The 25,039-nt window shown below is 30.8% G+C and overlaps 1 protein-coding gene across 8 annotated transcripts in view; it reads right to left on the reverse strand.

Annotated features, from left to right (window-relative positions):
* The window catches only part of AGTPBP1 (ATP/GTP binding carboxypeptidase 1), a 131,661-nt gene that overhangs the window by 24,811 nt on the left and 81,811 nt on the right, over window positions 1–25,039 (reverse strand). For 5 of the 8 annotated variants that reach the window (XM_081065354.1, XM_081065352.1, XM_081065353.1 and 2 more), the window contains 8 exons: window positions 24,624–24,710; window positions 24,391–24,539; window positions 10,805–10,892; window positions 6,954–7,098; window positions 4,188–4,341; window positions 2,973–3,153; window positions 1,481–1,610; window positions 215–346 (listed from right to left, as the gene is read on the reverse strand). In XM_081065354.1, the coding sequence (XP_080921480.1) occupies window positions 215–346; window positions 1,481–1,610; window positions 2,973–3,153; window positions 4,188–4,341; window positions 6,954–7,098; window positions 10,805–10,892; window positions 24,391–24,539; window positions 24,624–24,710 (1,066 nt within the window). Of the gene's footprint in view, window positions 1–214; window positions 347–1,480; window positions 1,611–2,972; window positions 3,154–4,187; window positions 4,342–6,953; window positions 7,099–10,804; window positions 10,893–23,891; window positions 24,023–24,390; window positions 24,540–24,623; window positions 24,711–25,039 lie in introns of those variants that run through there. The other 3 variants (XR_013994386.1, XR_013994387.1, XM_081065357.1) reach the window with 2 other exon arrangements.

The raw sequence follows: 25,039 nt of genomic DNA on the forward strand, positions 1-25,039 counted from the left end.
TAGATACCCACATCTCATAAAAAATAAATTCCAAACTGATTACAAATTTAAACAAATTAAAAGCAAAAATTTTAGAACACTTAAAATGAAAAATCTGAAACAAAAATGACAAAATGACATTTACTAAATCTGAGTAGTTCATATGTTAAATAATTGTCTGTAGTTTTATGCATGTTTGAAATTCAAAAACCCCTGACTTGTCTGTAATAATTACCCTGTACCCTGTATCTTCCACAACATCACAGGAAGTTGCATTATCATTGGTATGCCACACTGTCTCTTTGATGCTGCAGCCATACATAAATACATTCTTCTTTCGGGAGTGGCCATGATAATCACAATAAACCTTGAAAAAATAACATATTTATATTAAAAACCTTCAAATCATATATTGCCAAGTAAATCTAGTTAATATCAAGCCACTAAACAGGTCTGTGTTCCTTGATCCCTTTTTTGTAACGGAGCTACCATTTAACAAATAGAATCAATAAAAGTAGTAATATCTAGTTGTGGAAAAAAAATTGTGATTAATTCTAGAATGGCTAGAAAGTCTTTTGCAAGGCCTGCATTAAGCCATGAGTTCCACTCTTTCTTTTGTATCTACTATTTACCTTTTTAAAAAATAATTATAGGTCAAATCTATACCTGTCGTCATCACTGCCCCAAGGGCTGTTAAGATATTTACCTAACTTAAAAGAACACGAAAATGCTCTCATGAAAAAACTATAAAAAAAGTGTGTAGTTTCAATTTAATTTTTAAGAACATTTTAAAAATGAAAACTGAAGGACAAACTCGCATGTCAATTTTGCCCCTCTGCAAAGTGTTTCTATCTTTTCCAAAGGAAGATTAACTCATTCTAAACAAAAGCTGCTGAAAACAAAAGAAGTATATACAAACAGTGCCAAAAAAATTGTATACAAATTTTAAGAAAGGGAAAAAAACTGTATTAAAATTGTAATACTCAATATATTACTGATGATAAAAGATGAATACAAGTCATGTGTATACTTTTTTTGACACCCCCGGTATATACAGTTCAGCAGAGTCTCCACCATGTCTATACCACCTTACCCGTATGTGTACTCGAAACTTACCAGCTTCAGAGTTAACTAAATAGCTCAGAAATAAGCTTGTACTAGTTTGAAAATATGGAAAATACTGTTAACCTTAGTGTTGTTCAAACAGTGATGTTAAATACCTAATACTTACACAATCGGGAGTTACCAATATTCATAAACAAAATAGAAAAGTAAAGGGCTCATGATAATTATAAAAATTAAATCTGATGAAATAAGAATATAAATACATTGTATTAATTTGATACCATAATTAATAACAGGAAAAGACATTTTAAAGAAACTGCTTCTGAAATTAACACTTAGCTTTTATAACCAGAAAATAATGTGTAAAATACTAAGTCACTGACCAACAAAATCACGTATTTGACTGTACGAAGTACAAACAAATATTGCCACTTACCAGTGGTAAACGTTTTACTGCAGCCAGGTACTGTAGCAGCCCCTTAGCATGGTAAATTGTAGGATGTAAATCTGGATTTGGACTTTGCCACTGTCTATTCAAATCCTCTCCACTTAAAGAGCAGCGGTGACTACACATATGTAAACACAATGATAGACAAATGCTGGCACCAATAAATTCTTACATACATTTGATTTAATTTTATGAATCTATTCCACTAAATATTTCAAATAGGTATAAATGGTTCAACAGAATGCATATTTTAGTCAACAATCATTAAGCATTTGCTATATCCAAGATCTTATGTTACATACATTTAACTGCGGTAAGCTTTTAGATTTATAGGTCAAAACTTTCAAGCTACAGAAACAAATTAATGCTCAATTCTGGGGTTTTGTTCCATATGCCATAAAATTAATTGTCATATTTTTCCATTCTGACTACATGATAATCATTTATTATACTATTTTGATTGTATTAATTATTATTAAAAGTGCACTGGGCCCTTCTAAGAAAGATAAGTACATATTTTTGTAAAAATTCAAATATATTTTCATTTAATCATAGGTATTAAGTATTAAAGCCAGTGAGCAAAAATTTAAGCAAAGAATCAAAAGGTGATAGCATAAAAGATTCATGCTATCGTTATTGAATAAATAAAATATGGTACCCTCAACTTTGGAGATGCTCATGTCAAATCCCATCTCTCAGAAGCACTAAAGAGACCATGTCTAATTGCCACAACAAATGAACTGTACTAACAACAGGCTACTTCCACTTACAAAGTAATTATCTTCTAGTATCTCCTGTCTAAAGAGTTATTTCTGTCAGAAACTATACTTCCTCATATCAGAAAGAAATTAGCAGATGGAGTCAATACTCCCTATCAGAAGATCTCTCAGAAGATCTAAATTTTACAACAAACTAAGATCATACCATTGACAAATTTAAAAAGAAAGGAAGAGGATGTGTTAAAAAAAAATCTTTCTCAGGGAGGCCGGTTAGCTCAGTTGGTTAGAGCACATGCTCTTAACAACAAGGTTGCCAGTTTGATCCCACATGGGCCACTGTGAGCTGCGCCCTCCACAATTAGATTGAAATAACTACTTGACTTGGAGCTGATGGGTCCTGAAAAAACACACCTAAATAAATAAAAGTTTAAAAAAAACAACAAAACAAAAAAAGTGTTAAAAAAAAATCTTTCTCATATCCTGACATTGAATTTTCTAAAACAATTCAAGCAAGACATACATTTTATGTAAACATTCTCATGAATAAATACAGAATTTATCAAACTATCATACTATTACTAATATACAAAATATATTTTCATTTAAAAATATCTTACATGAAATGCCCACAAAGTTTCTTTGTTCTAAAAAAAGATCACTAGATTTGTTTTCCATATTAACCTGGATGATATTATTTCAACAAGTTTATACAGGACCACGACAATAATCTATGGTATTTCTATAACTATTGCTTAACTTACTTTCCATTGATGACACCATCTGGATTTAGCATGGGAACAATTTTAAAAATATAGCATTCTCGTAAGCTCTGAGCAGTAGGGTTATTACTCATGAGATACTCCAATGTTCCTTTCATTACCCAACTTGCATTGGTTTCTCCAGGATGTACCCGAGCAGATAAGAAAACGTAAGGGCGATTTCCTAAAGTACATATAAAATCTCAAATTAAAATAACAGCTACTAGAAGTTAGTATGATGCTTGACTTTAGGGCTTTAGAAATATTTCTACTCAACTGGGAATTCTGATATAAATTCATAGCAGAACTCACCGTGTACCTACTATAAACAAGCACTGCATTGGCCCTTTAGAGGAAACATATAAAACCCACATAAGCCGTGTTAAAGGAGTTCATAATATGAACATAGCACAATAACTAGTATTTGAGTCACTTATTTCCCAATGATTAATATAACATATAAAATTAGTTCTTGGTTTTATAAAGAACAAGTAGTTAAGGAAGTTTTAAATATAAATTTATTTTTCATAAAGTCATGGGAGAAAGAAAGAAAATATAATCTTATCCCTGTTTTATAGTCACTATGACAAACACAGAGATTTACAAAGAAAACTACTTTCACTATACATTTAGATACATACATCTACAAAAATAACACTCAGCTCACCTTGCTCATATTTTCATGCATAGCAAGCTCTTTCTCTTTCCTGAAAATACTTTACCTTCTTATCAAAATTAGAACAGCTTTCTTTTTTTTTTACCACAGTTCTACAACTGAGACAACTTTTAAAAAATAAATGGCAGGAAAAAACAAGTAGCTATTTGGTGCTAGTGTCAAAACACTTGATAGATTTCTGGTGGTTTTATTTATAAATAAAATTATCTATAAATTTTTAAATATATTTTTTAATACTTTTTAAAATTTATTTTCTGATGGTATTTATTACATGAAGTCTTAAAATAATTTGTTGTATCACCCCTTGGGTACGACTTCTAAGGATAAGAACTACAGAATATTAGTATCAAAAGAGACCTTAAAGATCATCTCATCCAACTCCCTTATTTTTGAGATGAGGAAACTGAGGCCTAGGGCTAGACAGTAACAGGACCAAGACTTCTGATGCCTATTTCTAGTACTACTGCCCTTACAAAATATATATGAAGCAAAGAAAAATAAGTAAGAATGATTGGTACTTTGAGTGAAGAAGACAGACTTACTGAATTGACAGATATGTTCATAATAATTAGACTCTGGCATTGCTGTTATAGTCACCAAGGGACAGCTGTTTCCAGACAGGGTTTCACATAACACATCTTTTCGAAAATAGATTTGCTGAGGATTGTGTGCTGATTCCAATTTTTGAAGATGCATCTTGATAAAAATTTAAAAGCAAAGTATACAATCATTTAAAAACTCCCTATGATAAATAGAAATAAATGCATCTAGATCTCCACATAACTAAAAGTGGATCAGATTCCTACTCCCTTCTCCGGGGCCCTCAGGGGGCTAGATGTAGTTCAAATGTCAGTATTTGGGGAACTCGAGAAAGGGGATAGATACAGCATTAAATGTGCAATGCCACCAGCTGGGTCAGCGGCAGTAGCCTGTCTAAGCACATTATTATTTCTGCAGCAAAACATATAAAGAGTCACTCTAAATAGAATCAATATTCTAAATAAGGTCACATCAGTTTAGGCCAGGCTTTACCGCCAAATGGGTTATGAAAAAGCTTTTGGTTTTCAAAGTGTTCTCAATTTTGAAATTAGAAGTGACTATAGAACTCCAACAGCAATCTAAATTATGCAGAATAAAAATTGTGTAGGACAAATTTTTTTTAACAACTTTCCCTGATTTCAAGATTAATATAGGTTCGTTGTGAAATGTCTGGAAGACACAGAAAGTACAAAGAAAAAATTTAAAACACAAATAATTGCATCATTTAGACTACTACTGACAAATGCCAATGTATAGAGACAAAACTGTAATTACATGTAAGACTTTTTATAGCCTGCTTTTATCACTTAATAATTTAAACATACATGCACATATTCATAACTATGAATACTATACCGTATCATTAAACATGTTAAACATGTGTCTTTTGAAAACACAAGTCTTAATGGTTTTAGTATATGGTTATACCAAAAATAAATTGTTTAATCCCTTATTCTAATTACGTAGTTGGTTTCCAAACTTTTGCTATATTCATTCACATAATCACTATTTACTGTGTAGTCATTACTTCTGTGCCAGAAACTGCACCAGGCATTGGGGCTATAACAATGAATAAATGGACCCTACCCTAGGGAAAATATAGAGTGCTGTGATAGCTTGTAGTAAGGGGAGGGGAGCCCAGCCAAGTCTGGGCAGTGAGCAAAGGTGGTCTAAAAAAGTTAACATTTAAATTGAGATCCAAAGGATCAGTAAAGAGGATAGAGAAGAGTGCTGCAGGCAGAAGGAAAGTGTATAGGAAGACCAACAAAGAAGAAGGGCATTTCAAAGAACTGAAAAAAATTCCTAACAGCTAGACCAGAAAGAAAGGCTGAGCTATAGAGAATTTAACACAGAATGAAGGGCCTGTCTTTCCCAAAGCATAATATATGTACTACTGGTATTGAGATAACTAAGTTATGTGTGGATAATCTTTAAAAAAAATTTTAATAGCTATGTATTTTTCTGTGAACTAGAAAAAAGTCTACATATTAAATCTGTAATTCCCTGGATATTAACTTAGGATGAGGATAAACTTTTAAAAATGAATTATTTTAAAGTCTATTTGAAGATGAATATTAAGTAAATAATAGTTCACACACTATGTGGATATGGCAAAAATTGTGGAAGATAGTAGAGAAATAAATGACTGAATGAACCATGGTAAGAATTTTAGACTTTCTATATGTCTAGAAAAATCACTAAGGAGTTTTAAGCAGGGGATTTATATGACTAGATTTGCCATCAAAGAGCCCTCTTGCTACAGTGTGGAAAAAGACTGATGAAGAGGAGAGTGTACAAAAGTATAGTTCTAGGACACCAGTTAGAAAAAGGCTGGCAGAAGTCCAGGTGAGAAACAATGGTCATGTCTGGAAAAGGTCATGAGATTAGAAGATTTTAGGGGAATTAAAAATAAAAAGGTAAACATCAGTAAAGAACAATAACATATAACCATGTAAATAACAACACTATATATTCTAATGCTATGTTGTGTTATGTTATTTAGTACAGGAAGATACCTGATTACACCTTTATTGTAGGTTGCAACATTTACTAAAATGAAGTAAGCCTCATTTTGTGTTCTCAGCCTTGATATCTCTTCTGTTCTATGAACTATGTTTTCTCTCATTTTTCCCTCTTTAACAATTTGGAAGCTTGGTTCTAACCAGAGCGCTCCAATTTCTTTCTGGGTAAATTGATCATACCTTTATGATCCTTGATCATTAGGACAGATATTCTGTTCTGAGAATAAATCTACCATAGTAAATACTTGAATTCATTTGTTTTGTTTTGTTTTACAATGCAAATAATCAAACATCTTGAAGAACCCACAAAACAACTCATACCCAAAATTCTAAGTAATCCGGATCTAGGAGTCCATATAAAACCATTGGAAGAAATTAATTCCCTACAGAAAACCTTAAATTTCATCCACATTTTCTATGAGATTCAATGCTTCTCATTAAACAAATAGAAATCTCACCTAGGTAAAAATCTGTAAATCATGGAATCTTAGAGAACTATAGATTTCTACCCAAAGATGGAAAGTAAAAATCATGTTAAATTTCCTTGGTATTTCTTTCTATTATATAAAGGCTGCATTCTCATTTCATACCCTTTAATGTTTTCAAAAAATATTGTATTGTTATCTAAAATCTTCAACACTGGATCTTCTTATTTTAATAAGATATTAAAGCAATTTTTCTTCATTTATCTTGACACATATGCACATAACAGGATAATGGTTATAATACAACTTAATGAGTTCTCACCTGCAAAGTTGAATACGTATATGGATAGTGATAAGCAAAGTAGCAAACATCATCTTTATGTGGAAAATTGATGGTGAATGTAATTGTATAGTAGGATTTTCCCTTTTGCCCACCTGCAGCAACTGAACTTCTTGAGAAGTGATTTCTGCAACAGAAAAGCATAAAACATGTTTATTTCATCCACACAAAAATTCTGATTTTCCTTCCTATTTCGTTAAACAACTTCAGGGGAAATAAAATGAAAACCATGTTTGTAAAAAATGTAACTTAAACAATCTATGAAAATAGATTTAGTACTAATAAAGCAGTTAACTGATATGAGCCAACATAATTACTTTTCACTTCTGGATTTACTAATTAAATGGAGCTAAAATACTCTATACATCGATGACATTTTTAGAACCCTATTCTTTGGTAGCCATATACATTACTGGTAGGCAATGATCACCAATAGTGCTACAACCATTAGATGAAAGGCTGACAAACACCTTTGCAGTAGATGGATCGGTAATTCACTAATCAATGAATTAAGTAATCAATCTTAAGATTACAAAAAATAAATAACCAGAGAAGATATGTTTCCTGATAAACTGCACCATCTATTAAGTATTCTTGCCAAAAATCAAACCTGAAGTTGATCAAGTTTCTAGATTTAACTGCTAGTTTATAGGAAATAATGAGAGAAGAATTCATTAACACCACAGGGATACAATCAGCAAAATCCAAAATGTGGAAAATCCTACATGACAAATGATCTAGTTTCAACAAATAAAGGAGAAATAAGAAACAAAGGGAAGCCTATAAAATACAAGAGTCTTAAGAGACATGTCAACAAAAATCAAATGCAATGTGTCGTCCTTGATTGTTCTGATTGAAACAAACCAACTATAAAATAACATTTATGAGATTATTGGGGACATTTGAACATTGACTAGATATTTTATCATATTAAGAAATTTCCTTAGGTGTGATAATAGCATTGCATTTACGTTGTCTTCAATATGTATCTCCAAAAGACAAAAACCTTTGAAGTATTTATGGATAAAATGTGACATCTGGAAATGCATTTAAAAATTCAGAGTGGAGGTGGAGATGAAAGTATAAGTAAAAACTAACCAGTTTGATCATTGTTCAAACTGGGTGATGAATGCATAGGGTCTCATTATCCTATTATTTGCTTTTGTAAATGTTTAAAGATTTCCACAATATAGAGTTTTATTTAAAACTAGACAGTACTTTAAATACCACTGACATACGATAAGCTAAAAAAAGCTTTGTCTATCAACTTAATTTCTAAAATTCCAAATCACCTTATATTATTTAAACCACAAACTAAAGAAAAGCATGGCCTATAGACTATTTATACACACACAGACAATCGAGATATTTTCAAATTGTTAGTCTTCATTAACTTGGCCATTATATTTTAAATACATATTCAATGACAAGGTGCTATAGGTTGAAGAAAATGAGAAGTTCCAGAACTACACCCTACCGACTCCTTTCCTCCAAAACTTTAACATCTGATTGGAAAGTATTTATACCACCACATTATAGCTATATGGCAATTTATAGGTTATATTCTCTCATATAGGGTGAAAGGCAGTTTTATTCTCATTTTACAGATGAGACGAACAAGCATTGGAGGACTTGGCTGATGTGAAAAGTTAAGACACAATGAAAAAATAGTCGACTTTAATCCTCACTATCTGGATTTCAGACTTTGGGAAAACAACTAGGAAAGTGCTTGTTACATAGAAAGTGTAATAAATGTATGCTGAATTAAACTGAATTGCAATTCCAGATTTAGAAGTAGCCAAAAGAAAAAACAAAAATGAAACTAAACAAATGAAAATCTTGCCTTCACTCCTTACACATAGAATAGAACAACCCTCCTGTCATGCTATGACCACTCACTTTACAATGTAAAAAAGAAAAGCATTCACTGACTAATCATTTCTATTGTGCAAAAGAAGAGAAATGTGAAAGAAACAATACTTTTTGAAAAACACTGTTTCCCCCTTTATCAGTATAAATCATTCTGCAAAGAGATAAATGGTGAGAGTATTTTTGTATTAGCCTACTATTACAATATTACGAAATTTACTCAGGTACAGATGAATTATATATAACATTATACCGATGATCCTCATTTATTTACTATTCATTTTGCTAACAGAAGTGGAGGAAAACCCCTACTGAGGTGAATTCCAAGGAACATTTCCTTCCCAGAAGGTAACAGTACTTAAGACCTAGATTTTTCCAAGCCATGTCATAAACCTGGAGTGTCCAAACTTTTTTCAACGTTTTTCACCAAGGGCCATATGCGGTAAAATACACAAACAGCCAGGCCACTCACTCGAGGTGAAGCACATATTGCCTCACCTGGTTTATTTAAGTAAACTAAATATATTTTTGGAATTTGCTGCAGGCCAATTAACAATGGATCGCGGGCCGCAGTTGGCCCGCAGGCCGCAGTTTGGACACCTCTGTCATAAACCATTAAAAACAGTTTAATTTTAGAAGGCTCTTCTAACTGATAAAACTAAACTATAGTAGTGCTAGGTAAGCACAATATAAAAAGTCAAAATCCCCTAAACAAAAATGTCAGAATTAAGATTAACAACAGAAGAAATAGGGGTGTCAACTGCTTTCAATAGATATCTGGAAACATAGTACATGCAGAAACAAAAGGGGAAGCAAGGAATACGATAATCCTAAATTATTTAGAATGCATTTGAAGAATAATGCAATGATTCCATTGAAGGAATAAATGATTTCTAGCACTTACTTCTAACTCAATAAGTAAATAACCATTTGAAGTCAAAGTTGAACGGTTGTGTATAAGCTGACACAATTGTGGAATACATCTCCAGGTAAAATACTTTGGAAATTAAAATGAGATAAATATTCATGTGCAGAAGAGAAAAGATAAGAATTGTACTTAATACCATGGGAACAACAAAAAGCCACTGTAAATTATTTCCTAGAATTTCTAATTTCAGTTTTATTCAATGAAGTTTCCAGAGTTTTTAAGCTAAAAAAAATTGAGGATACATACAAGTAGCTATTTAAGCGGTGGAGACAAAGATTTATACTTAAGTATATCAGTCTACATAAAACACATTTTATAGCTGACCCTTGAAAAGCTTTGGAGGTTAGGGGCACCAACCTCCTCACAGCCAAAAATCCAAGTATAACTTTGACTCTCCCAAAACTTAATTACACTAGTTGTCCTTTGGCATCCATGGGGGATTAGTTCCAGAACTCCTGCAGATACCAAAATTAGCTCAAGTCGCCTGTGTACGTAATGTGGCATACACATCAATGAATACAGTAAGACTTTTGCATCTATGGAATCCCAACCGTGCATTGAAAACACTACAGGTATTTATTGAAAAAATCCCCATATAAGTGGACCTGTGCAGTTGTTTAAGAGTCCACTGTATTTCCACTAAATATACCCCGTAAATGGATCTCAAATTTTAAGGAGTCTGTTAGAAGTAATACCAAAGCATATCTACCTCTTCGAAAGGGAGTCAAATATATGGGGATACAAAGAGAACTGACTCTGGGTGGTGTACTCAATGCAATATATCGATGATGTATCATAAAATTGTCCCTTGAAACCTATGTAATTTTAATAACCAACTTCACCCCAATAAGTTTAATAAAAGTTTAAAAATACTAAAGCATAACCCAATTCAAAGAATGGGTTATGCTTTAACCCATTAACTCATTAACCCCAAAAAATAATTATTGGGGTTAATTATTTTTTATTTTTAAACTGAAATAATGAAGTTAATAGCCCCTTCTATAAGCTGATGTCCTATTATTTTTAGAATACTTACTTATAGTAACAAATGTCAGTCCCCACACGAGTCCACCATGGTCTGGCATTTAATGCTTCCTGAACCGAATACATAAGTGGTTGCATACCTTTGATGGAGACAGAAAAAGAAGAAAGAAAATTCTTTTCAGAATTTTTGAGTTAAGAATTAATCTTGCCATTGTAGAAAGCACCAAACATTCAGGAAGCTAAAAGAAAACAAATTTCTGTTTGTAGTATGTATTAAAAAAAAAAAAATCTGAGAAATTTCTTTAAAATCTCCTAAGTCAATCAAATGATATGCTTTAATAACCAGTTTAACTAAAGTAGGATTACAGCTTTAATGAGTGAAAAGTTACTAAACATTTTTCTATTACCTTTAGTATATTAGATCAATTAAAAATGAGTGAAAGAGTAAATAATATATAAAGAAATAGTGTATGATCACCCCTCTAGCTCTCCATGGATTATCTACAATGAGATAAGGAAAAAATGCCACCAAAATGGCATGATTGTTTTCTTCCTCAACCTTCTTCATACAAATATTTGTTTACAGCAGGGAGGAGGAGGAGGAGAGACTGTTAACAAAAATATAGGATTGACTATATAGTATATTTTCTTGGGCAGTTTTAGAAACATACTTCCCACATGAACTTTAAAATCATTTATCCAGTTTCATAAAAGAATGTACTAAGTTTCTAACCGAACTTAATGAAATTCATATGTTAGTTTTAGAAAGGGTAACAATTTTTATTGAGATGTGATTTGACTTTCCTTAAATTCTAACTTAAAGATATAATCATTTTAATTTTCTTGCTACAGAACTATTTTGTCAAACTTATCTCTGAGTATTGTATTAGTCTATAGTTTCTTGGGTATTCCAGGTATGTAAATCACACCATTTGTAATTTAAAATATTTTATCTCCTCTTTTAGTATTTATATCAGTTACTTCATTTTCTATTGTTATTGTATTTAGAGAAATGAAACAACCTCAAAAACGATTTTTAATATAGGGGGAGGGTCAGAACAAACAACTCTGTTTTGTTCATAATTCAAATCAAACTGTTTGTCATTAGATGAAATATTTGTCAATTTTTTTACATATCAACTTTATCACATTTAAATAATAAAAAGAGCTAACATTGAATAATTTCTACGTGCCAGTCACTGCTCTAAGTATTTTGACATGTGTTGAATCATTAAATCCTCACAACCCTCTGTACTAGGTGCTATGATTATTCCCATAACTGGAGTAGTTTCTTCCATAATTCTTATTACACTTAAGTGTTTTAATTATTTTATCAAATGTCTTTTCAGCATCCACTAATAGAATCATATGGCTTTTCTCCTTTAGTCTTGATGCAATAAATTATGTTGATAGGTTTCCTACTGTGAATTATCTTTGTATTCCAACAAAATACTATTCTTTTATTAGCATATGATTAAATTAGCTAAAATCTCATTTAGAATTTTTGCATCTAAAAATAGTATTTTTTAAACAGTTACCTTTACCAAGTATTGGTATAAGATTACACTAGTTTTAGAAAAATATATTTAAAAGATGTCCATCATTTGCTAAAATAAATAAAAGCAAAAATCTATTTTTTAATATGTAAATATAATTCAGCTGGAGAGTACCACCTCGATATGGCCACTAATATGTATTTTTAAATTTCCTTTTCAACATTTATAGTCTGCTCAGAATCTCTACCTTTTATTAATCTATTTCAGTATTCCTGTATTTTGTTTTATTTCTATCTCATTATTTTAAGCATTTAAAAAAAATAATTTTCTTCTCTTTCTTTTGGTTTATTTTCTTGTTTCTCTAGTGTTTGTTTCTCTAGCTTGAATACTTAATTTATTTTCAGTCTTTTTTATTTTAAATAATGCAAGGTACTAAAGGATTCCAATTTCCCCCCAAATAACAGTTAGCTATGTCCCATAAGTCAATAGTGTTCTCATTTGCACTACTTTCTAGATCAGAGCTGCCCAATTGAACTTTCTGCCAGAATGGAAATGTTACATATCTGTACTGTCCAATGTGGCAGCCAGCCACTAGCCATGTATGGCTATTAGGCACAAGAGGTGAACTTAGAGCCACTAAAAAACTAAATTTTAAATTACTTGTACATTTAAACAGCCGTTATGTGGCTAGTCACTAACATATTGAACAGCACAGTTCTAGATAATCTGTAACATCAGTTTTAAATGTTCTTTCTCTTCAGGGTATTTTTTGATTTTTTTTTTTTTAGGAAGAATATTACAAATTTCCAAGTTCCCATTTTTTTGTTCAACTCTTCATTGATTTCTACTAATATTTTGGATCACAGAAAAGGAAATCTGTAAAATCTCTGGTGACTACATTTAACACTACTGTACTCATATGGTATATATGAAAGTTAACAGTCTTAAAAGTTCTCATCACAAGAAAAAATTATAACTGTGTGGTGATCATTTCACAAAGCATACAAATATCAAATCATTATGTTGAAATTATTATAATATTATGTCAATTATATCTCAATAAAAAAGAATTTGTGATTATTATAGTATCTTCAAGCATTATAACTTGTACTCGGAAATACACATCTATTCAGTGCTTTTGACTTGAATTTTTCTGACATTAATATCATCACTTTTGCTTTATTTTACTTGCATTTGCCTAGTTTACTTACCTCTGTCCAATCATTCAGTTTCAACTTTTCTTTGTCATTTAATACACACACACACATACACACAGTCTCTCTCCCTCCCTCCCCTAACTGTGGAATTTTCAATATCTGATTTCTGAGGATATTTTAGCTCATTCACATTTAGTTACAGACATACATATATCTCATTTCATTCCTCCCATCTTATTATCTTTCCACAATTTATTAAATGTTTCTTACGCTTCTTTACCTTGGTATTTTACTGGCTTGGTTGCATGTCTGCACATTTCCTTTTCCTCTTCAGTCATTTGGAAAGCTTTCTATTGTGCTTCCCAACCCAACAGTTATGATTAACTGATATTTCTCTGATACTATATCAAATTAAATAACAAAGCAATCCCACCAATACAAGTTAACTTTCGCTTCTTCCATATCACTCCCTATAGAACATTTTTACTTAACATTTTATAAATTCTCAAGTCTTCTATCTTGAGATCATTTTTCTTATTTATTTTCCTCAAAGAGTGGTCAGGAGTAGCATATTTTCTGATTTCTACATACAAAAAGATGTAGTTTTTGGCAGTGACAAACGACATATTTGCAAAAGACATGTGGCCTTTTGCTAACTTCCAGTGCCACAGAGGATAAGTCCAATACTAACCTGATTTTTCCACACGCAGAACAACATAGTCATTAATAGCAGGCTATCTGCAACCAGACTACCTGGGTTTGAATTCCAGCTTCATCACATCAGATGCATGATCCGGGGCAGATTACTAAACTACTTATGCCCCCTTTTCCTCTTCTGTAAAATGAAGCCGTTTGTTGTGTGCATTATCACATGTGTTAGTGCTTGAAGAAGCCCTAGCATGTGGTAATTAATAAATGTTACCTGCTGTTATTATTACATTAAGTAATCAGTTCATGTAAAGGGAAAGCATATTAAAAGTTTCCTCTTTATAGTCGAAATGCATGAATTTCACTGGTACATATAAAAGATTCTTGTCTTTCTTATTTCTTTCTAGGATTCAGTGAGCCATTTCAATCTGAAACTTCAAACTCCTCCAGACACACAAAACTCATAATAATAGTTAACCATAGTAAGGTCGAACAACATTCAGGCTGAGATCAAAGGGCCCATTAGATTTATCTGAAGTGTTCTCATTTTATAAAAGACAATGTATTCTTATATTACTTTTAAAATGATAGTTAATTGTGGTCACAGCGAAGAGAGCTATATTTGAAAATTCTGACTATAATAAAAACCATGTGAACAAAACAGGTTGCCCCCAATAAGAATCAAATCAAATGAGGTAACTTGGACTGAATAAAACCACAATCTACTCTACCTGATATAGAAAGACTATATTTGAGTTGGATTTAGTCATTAGCCAAAGGAAAAACCTTTATATACATAAAACATTATGCTGAGAACTGTCAATAATGTCACTTGAATATAGACAATCAAAATATTAAATTGCCACAGTGAAGCCAACATCCAATGGCACTGATCTCTAATAATATCCAAGTAAAGGTCAATGATGTATTGAGAATACACTCAATACCAGGCACAGATACAAAGAAAGACAAGGTGTTCTAGGCCCTACTAATTAAATGTATTATGAATCATATATTCATAAAATTTTCAAGTTGAAGCTAACACCCTCATTTAACAGATGAGGGGGACAAGAAAAGTTTAAAATGGACTCAAATAACCTGAGGGCACCTATCACAAGCTGCATATGTTATCTGGACTCAGTAACTCTGTGCAGAAAAAAATACATGCTTCTAATATATGGCTAGTATTAACAGCAGAGGTTTATACTAAAAATAGGGAAGATCAGATTTTTGGTCTGGAGGATAATGGCAGCCACTTGAATCCGATGGGAACTTGTCAAAAGGACACACAAGCCAGCATCAATGTATTCCATGGGCCAAATCTTGGGCAATTTGACTGTCAAATAATGAAAGCAACAAATTATAACCCACTAAGTAAAATAGGAAACCAGTTCTATACTGATATTAACATCAAAAGATTGATGAGGAACAAGATATTTACATAATTTAAAAGTACCTCCACATAAAATACTCATTACAAAGAGAAAAAGAGTAACTTTACAATGGAAAGGACTAGGAGACACCAACTTAAGTGATAAAATTACTATTATGAGTAACAGAACAAACAAAATCCTGTGTCACCAGAACACATCACTTCTGTGATATTTCTGTCAAAGAGGCCTAACAAATCAAATCATAAGGCACATGAGACAACTCCAAATTGAGACCCATTCTACAAAATAAGAGTCCTATAATTTTCAAGTGTCACAGTCATGAACGTTAAAGACTGCAAAACTATTCCTGGCTAAAATAGTCTAGAGAGAATTAACCAAATACGACACATGGTTTGAGATGAATCCTTTTGCTATTAAGGATATTATTGAGAAAACAGGTGAAATTTAATTGGGGGGAGGGATGTCTAAGGATTAGATGGCATTCATGTATCAGTGATAATTTCCTGATGTTAATAGTTGTGCTATAATTATACAGAAAATTCCGTTGTTTGGAGAAAACCTACTGGAAGAATTCTAGGGTGATGGGGCATCATTTCAGATGATCAACATCTGAATAAAAGGTACAACGTGTTAAGTTTAAAATTGTTTCAAACTAAAATATTTAGAAAAATTGATGATCATAAATAGAACGAGAGTCTTCTTGACATATATTTTGTGCATATTCATTTTCTGTTTCTAATGGGATCTTCTTGGTGGTTCATCTATCCATTGCCTCATTATTTAACAAATATTTACTGACCTAAATGCCATGCTATAAATACAGTGGTCAGCAACAGAGACACCTTCCCCGATTTCATGAAATTTACAAACAAGTGGTGGGGAGAGAGGTATTAATAAGCCACACACATAAACAACATAAAACTGTAAAGATTACCCTAAAAGAAAAAATTACAAGGAACATTTTCAAGGGGACTAATCCAGTCTGGAGCGTCAGGGAAGACGACTTCCTTAATCAAGCTATAGCTCAGCTCAACTTCGAGTGTGGAATTAACTAATGTGTACAATTGGGAATGCTACATACTAGACCTCAAAATTCGATTTTGTTGCCTGGTTCCACACATGTTCAATTTATGTATGAAGGTGGTTAGAAATACATATCTGGAAGACACTGGAAGGAGCGAAGGAAGGAAAGACAGTGCAAGAGCCTTCAGGGAAGCTTACGATGAAAACTCCAAGTTACTAAAATGCAAGACTGCCATCTAGTGGCAATTTGAGCAAACCCCTTTCAAGTAATGAGGGGGGAGGGTGATGGCTTACAACAGATACATACCGTAGCACTATCATATAGTGACATACATTCTCAAATATAAATTCACAAATAAGATGATTTATTTGTGAGAAAACTAAGTATTTAATATAATTGCCTTAAAAAATCCCCAAGAAAAGGACAACTTGGGAAACAAAAGCAACAGTAATTCAGCCTCCTTTGGTGGACATTGACAAAGAACAAGACCTCTTTTGGGCACATTCTCTAGAAACCAACACTGAAATACTCCCGCAAACAGTATTTCCCAATCAAAAAAAAATAAAATTACAGACAATAAGCTTTTTTTCTAATTAATGTTATTTCCTAGTTTCAATCATGTATGGCAATTAAATAAACCCTTCCAGCTAAAGAAGTTCCATTATAACTATTTCTGGTCATCAGAACCATCCCTGAAGTGAATTCAAAATGAATCCAATGACAATAACATTAACTACATAGCTAGTTATAATTTCTTAAAATGTTGAATTCTAGTTTATGAAAATATTGCTCCCCCTTCCTTCTTCTAACTCTATCCATGTTAAAACAAACCAAGATCTGCTTTATGTTGTATTAGCTTAAATCTTATGATAGCTTCATTTAAAAAATTACATCTATCTAACAGCTCCTTCTACAGCTTTTACCAACAAATACATGGAAATAAAAAGAAAACTCAACTGACAACTTCTTGTCAGAATGTGAGAGGAAACTATACTAAACTTACTCATAAGACAGAGTAGGACTGAGAAAAATTCAATGCAAAATATGCCTCATGATCTATTTTTTTAATATACATATTTTGGATTCCCACAACTAGAGAAGTGTAGCATTTTACCTAGAAGTCTCTTCAAGAATACCAGGTAAAGAAAATAAAAAAGCATAAAAAATAGAAAGCATAAAAAAACAAACATTTCTATTACAAAGAGCATTTTCAATAGGTTATAAATCACATATTAAAAGACAAGGGTCGAACAACAAAATGCAACCTCTATTTACAAGAAACAATACACAAAGATATATCAAGCAAATTCAAAACGAATGAATATAAAAATAAAACCCAGGGCAAAAGACACTTAATGGGATAAATATGACTATTTTACACTGTTAAAGGGTATACACAAAAGTAATATGGACAAGTTAAAAACTTCTATGTGCCAAATAACATTGCATTAAAATAGAAAATAAATTTTTTTTTTAAATGAAGTCTTGACAGAAATACAACAGAACGGAAAGACTATATCTTTTTACTCTTAGGCAGACAGAGAAGATAAAAAGTAAACAAGGATATGGAAAACTGAATACACAGATCTGTAACACTAAATTAATATACATTAAATTATGTTGTCAACAAAGAATACATATTATTTTCCAAGGGCTCATAAAAAAAAACACACTGATCATAAAAAAAATAATAATAAATAAAAAATAAATAAAAAAAATTAAAAAATTGCCCCAAGTCATAAATTTCACGTCTGTAAACAAAATTGACTGAAATTTGAAAATGAGAAAAATTTTAACCAAAATAATTTAACCAACTAAAAATATAACAAACCCTTTCCTAAATAATTCTTGACTCAAAAAGGATACCAAATCTACATACAATTAAAAGCAATCTAGAAAATAACAAGGAGGTCTTAAAATCACGGGTGGGAATACAGAATTGAGTTGTAATCAAGAGCAAATTTAAAACCTAAGTGCTTTATTATTAAACAAATATAAATTTAACTAAATAAACTAGTAAAAAAAAGTCAACTGCAGGGAAGAAAAGGGAGAAACAGAAAATAATTTTAAAGGAAATAATGAATAAAACCAAGAGCAAGGTTTTCTAAATAATAAATTAAAACATTATGTTTTTAGCACAGACACACAAAAAAGGAAAACAAACAAGCAAATACAAATATTGTAGATATCATATAGAAATTCTGCTAGTGAATTTTGAAAATCTAAATGTCACTTACATGAGAAAATACAAATTATCAAGATTGCTTCAGTAAGAAATAGAAAACTACACTATAATGAGTCACAGAAAACTGAAAAAGTTATCCAGACACTCACTCTCCCAACCAAAAGAGGGCACAGAATCAGACAGATTTAGGGATGCATTCTTTCCAAATTTCATGAAAACGTATAAATGCTATTTAAACTGCTCCAGAACACAGGATGAGGAAAATAAAAGCCTTTTTATTTCAGTGTTCCAAGTCAGCATCCGCTTGCTTCCAAGAGTCAACAAAAATAGTTCTCCAAAAAGGAAAGTGACTTGTCTCACTTATGACCAATGATATAAAACCTTTAAACAAAACACTAATAAATCAAAAATCGTTCTATATTAAAAGATTAACTTACATGACAAAGTGAACTTATTTCTGAAACCCAAAGATGGTTTAATATTAGGAATATTATTAATATTATACAGCACATTAACCGGTCATAGCATTACATTAGATTGATAAAAGCAAAAACTAAACTTCTGATTTTTAAAATTCAGTAAACATAGAAATTCTTTATTAGGAGAAAATATGTATCTCAAAATAAGAGCTATTTATCCCAAAGCAACAAAACAATGAAAGATATACAATATAACTATGAATAAGGAGAATTCTAGGGACCTACCAACAAAACCCAAAGTGTCAACTGCAAAACTATGAGAACTATTAAAAAGTTCAGTGAGGAGGTAGAGTTTCAAGTAAACTTATAAAAATTGATAGCTTTCTTAATTATAAGTAATAAGTTTGAAAATAGGAAGGAGTACTCTTTCACAACAGAAACAAATAAAAGTACATAAAATACTTAAAAATAAATGAAGGTAAATAGAAACGTATAGAACTTACAAAAAAAACAACACGAAACTAAAAACAGGTGAGAGCATAAAAAACTTGAATAAACAAAAATATCCACTATCTTTATAAGCAGCAAGACTTAATATCAAAAAATTCAATTTCTCCCAAATTATTCTACAAGTTTAATGCAATGGAAATTGTGGGGCACTTAAAAAAATCATTCAGAATAAACTGAATGAAAAATAAATCGGGAAAAATAAATCGGTAGAAAAAGCTTTTAAATTGTTTTTGAAAAAGACCACAGGATGTTAAACTATATTATAAAGTAATTTAAAAAGTGATAATAAAGCAAAAATGATGTTACACTAGACTAAAAAGTCAGAATAATTAAAAATCAAGTGGTACTAGAGCAACAAACAGTCCCCAAATAAATTCTTGGTATAGTTAAGACCACAGCTTCTGAGAATTGTGGTGTTTCAAATCAAACGGAACATATAATATGACTAAGAGGTCAGAATAGTTCAATCCAAATTCAAAAAGTCAGGAAGTATGAGCAAGTAATACCTAATCTAATCTAATGTTTTTACTAACCTGACCATTTTCTATGACAGCTACAATAGAGAGTAATGATGTACATTGTTTTCCAAGCAATGTTTCCCACCCAAAGTCTTTTAAGAGGGTCAGGAACGGAGTTACTAATGAGTTATAAAGTAAACATTTGACAAATAACTCAATAAATTCATCAACAACATTTTAAAAGGCATTGGAGAATGAATTCAGTTGTAGTTACTTAACTAATAATAGGATTAAGTTAGATTCCAATTCACTGAAGATAGCAAAATAAATCCTGGATGAATTTAAATATAAACACTGCAAGAATATTACCAAATGCACTTCAAAAAAAGCTGAATTAATGTTAACACTCCTACCAGCGCTCTAAGTACCATTTCCCCCAGTCTTCAGAAACATATGTTCATTTTCTTTGAGAAATACTACTTGGAGGAATTTATGGCAAAGCAATAATCAGAAACAAACACAAATACAAATAATTGCAAATATCTACTGTAGCACAGCTTATAATTTTGAAAAACTGAAAAAGCCTTAAATTCCCATCAACCTGTTATCATTTAAATAATTATTATACCTTACTCAATAAGCTATTATACAGAGATTAGTAATGATGTAGTTCAAAATATTTAACGACATGGGGAAACGTTTTAAAACATATAGTAAAAAAATAGTTTACAAATGAGTTTTAATATTGTAATCCCAAAGCTATAAAAGGATAAAATTTAATTTTAAAATTATATAAATGTGACTAAGTTTAAGGATGGATAACAAACTGCTCAACATTAGATTTTTCTCCTCTATTTCCTTCCTAGAGTCTTTTAAACTGTTTTGAATTTACTGAGTTTCCCATATTAAAGATCCACTGTTTCATAATCAGAAAAAAAAAATCACATATATAACTGGCAGACAGATAAAAATAATTCCACTCCTGTGAATTTGTAACTAAATAATGATACAAATATTTAGTATAATGTATACCTCAGTATTATTTAAAATAGATAATACTGTAACTAGAAACAAATGTCCAACAAAGAAAGGTTTGGACAAATAAGTTACAGTACCTCCATAGGCTGTCCATTAAACTCTGTTTCAGAGGCATATTCAAAGACCAGAAAAAATGTTGACAATACAATGTTTGGTTAAAGTATAGATTATTAAATTGCATGGATCATGAGCCTTATTTTTTAAAATAAATACATAACTATGTGTAAGTAGAAATCAAATATTGCATTATTTAAAAAAGGCTGGAAGGAAACAACAAATGTTAAAGTGATTATCTCTGGATGTTGATGGTTTTAATTATCTTCTTAACACCATTCTGTTTTCCAAATTTTCAGCAAAATAAAAGTTTGGAAAGAGTGATATACATACAAGAATATCCAAAGGGCATGAGGTAAGGAGGAGGGGACATTTAAAAATAAAACATCAATCTGTCTCATTGCTTTATTTACTTTTAGTTACAGAATTGTCTTCATTTTAAATTTAAAATAACACTAAAGGAAGAGATTATTTTATTTATCACATGGAGGTACAGATTTTTTTAGAAAGAAAAGCGTCACTCCAAAATGTATGCTTTTACTTTAAAAACTTAAAATATTTAATGAAATTTAAAGTAGTAAGAGTATTATTTTATAAGAATGTATAAATATAGTTAGTAAAAATACCACCCACCTCTAGCATTACAATATGAGAATTATATTGATTGTCATTTCAGCAATCTTTACATCTTTATATTTTACTCATAAGGAGCACAAACTACAAATACAATTACTTTTACTTACTTGTTTTTCTCCTCTAAAATATTATGTTAGCATCATACTTACAAGTTAAATAGGGAAAAACACAAGATTCTTTCCTTGTTTTAGTATTTTGAATGAATTAAGGTAATTTTTAAAGTAATATAAACAATTTAAGGTCAAAAAACATGTATTTCTAAGAAATACAAGAATGCGAAATAGACTATCAAGAATATTCCTATTCACTGTTCATGAAAATCAATATAACCACTGAATTTTTAGTCAAAATATACAGTCAAAAAAATGGATCATTTAAAATTAGATTACATGAAACATTTTTAAAACTTTAAAATATGTTTGTAACTAAACCAGATATTGTGCTACCTAGTCTGCTCATAATTGTTACATTAAATTAATGAATCTGACTAAAGCTTTCATTCCATACATGTGAAGTAATTTATCTCAAGTATACAATTTCCTACTTTCCACATAAATAATGACAACTGGGAACAATCTTTTCAACTCTTGAAAGCTTCCATTTTCAGAAATGCCCCCTTAAAGAGCATCACATTCATGCTTTTAACAACTTAGAACATTTATTTGTAACCGATGATTATGGCATAGCATGCCTTAGTTGTTAAAAGCTTTTCAATCCATACAACGAATGATTAAAACCTCTGAGATTTTACAACTTGTCGTATTAATATACCTGTTTCTCAACCCACAATGTAAGTGGGCTTTTTCGTATACCAGAAAATTTTATTTTCTTTTACACAAAAATTATCATCAGATTAAATACTTGAAAACTAATGTTTCAATTTTAAATTACTAATCTGAAGTTTATATAATTACATTAACATTATCTTCCACTGATATATTTGACTATAAAGACTGATGCCAGACAAATAACCCTTAGTTTTATATTTATTAAAATACTAAATACAAAGTCCTAAATGAGGCTATAAATTTAATATTTTTGCTGGTAAAACACCAGCTTTTATAACTGTCTCTTAGGAAAAACAGTAGGAAAAAAAACAATGAAACAAAAAGCTGGTTCTTTGAAAATGTCAATAAAATTGACAAACCTCCAGCAGGATTGACAAAGAAAAACAAAGTAATAGTAATACTAATACTAATACTATACTAATAGTAATACTAATAGTAATAGTAATAGTAATAGTAACAAATTACTATTATCAGGAATGAAATAGGGGATAATAAGGGATATCACTAGAGACCCTGAAGACATCAAAAGGATAGCAAGGGAATACTCAAATAACTCTACACCCATTTGACAACTTAAAAGAAACGGATCAATTCCTAAAAACCACAAACTATCACAACTCACTCAAGATGAAATAGATCATTTGAATAGCCCTAAAACTATAAAAGAAAAATTGAATTTCTAATTTAAAAGACTACCAAAAAAGAAATCTCCAGGCTGAAATAATTTCACTGGAGAATTCCACCAAATGGTTAAGAATCAACATCAAATCTACAAAAGCTTTTCCAGAAAATAAGATGGAACATTTCCCAACTCTTTTTATGAGGTAAAGGAGTTAATACACCAAAACCAGATATAGTACATACAAAAAAGAAAGAAAAAGAAAACTCAATTACTCAATATCCCTCCTGAACATAAATACAAAAATTCTTAACAAAATATTAGCAAGTATACACAATGACCAAATGGGGTTTAACACTTGCACGTGGATTTTTAAAAGGCTGGTTCAATATTCAGAAATCAATCAATGTGATATAGCACATAACAGGCTAAAGAAGAAAAATCGTATGATCAAATCAACTGATGTAGAAAAGCATACGACAAAATTCAATACCCATTCACGAAAAAAAGTTTCAGAAAACCAGTAGTAGAAGGAAATTTCCTCAACTAAATTAAAAATTTTACAGAAAATTACAGCTAACATTATACCGAATGGTGAACTATAAAGGAGTAGCACACGGCTTTGTGGTGATGGAAGTATTCTGCATTTTGATTGTGCTGACAGTTACAAGAATCTTTCAACGTAATAAGATGACAAAGAATTATGCACTCACACTGGACCAATGTCAAATCCTGGCTTTGGTACTGTACTGTAGTTATGTATGATGTAATCATTGGAGGAATCTTAGTGAAGAGAACTTGGAACTCTTCTATAACTTCTATAATATTTTAACTTTCTATGAATCTATTCAAAATAAAAAGTTTAAAAAGTATTTAAAATAGTGCTTTATGTAATTCTCTTCTAGATGAACTGACATTAATAGGTTGACTTAAAGCAGCATACATAAATGTTTAGTATTCAATTTGGCTGACATCAACCACACTCATTACATTTTAAAGGGCTTGGCTATACAAGGGTAACTTTCTACCAACAAAGCAAAGCCTGGTTTATTTCAAATTTTGCATAATAAATATCTGAATTTTGAGAACCAGAGAAAACAAAAAAAGAACACTGAATCTTTTTTTAAACTTCTTAATTTTTTTCCAAAAAATTTCTGTCCTACAGATATGATGCCTGTATGTCCTCTAAATTGGGAAATAAAATTGTCTTACCATAATTAAATTGACTGTTGGATTTTTCACAGTTAATGATGTTAAACCTGTAAGCAACACCAGGTCGCATTCCACTGACTTCAAAGTAAAACCACTGATGATAATGATTACTATTTATATCTGAGTTCAGAATAAGGTCATATTCATTTCTGAAAATAGAAAATAAAGATATCTGATGAAAATTAGAAAAGTATCTGTGTACATACAAAATGAGAAAATTTTAAATGACTTACTTTCTAATTTGAATTACTTTGCGCAGATTCCCAGATTCAAATTTGGAGTTAAACTTCAAAATATCTCCCTCTTCTGGAATGGTGTAACTAAATAAAAATTTTAAAGTAAGTATAATAAAATACATTGAATCTAAACAGGGGAGTAAAAAATAAATAAAAACACACTACAGATTAAAAATACACCACCACTGCTACCTCATCCTCCTCATTATTTTTAAACCAAAGAACATAAATACAAGCAACATAAATTTGGCTAATATTTATAGACAAAAAAATTATGAGTAGAAATTTGTTCCTACATTTATAGTGAATGTTAATCACAAATAAGAATTTTTGCCTCAGTACATAAATGTCATTTCTAAATACACACTAACAATCATATTTAAAACGCTAAGTTTACTTCTTAAAATGCATAT

The sequence above is a fragment of the Rhinolophus hipposideros genome (genome assembly GCF_964194185.1).
Source record: "Rhinolophus hipposideros genome assembly, chromosome: 11".
Classification (NCBI taxonomy): Eukaryota; Metazoa; Chordata; class Mammalia; order Chiroptera; family Rhinolophidae; genus Rhinolophus; species Rhinolophus hipposideros.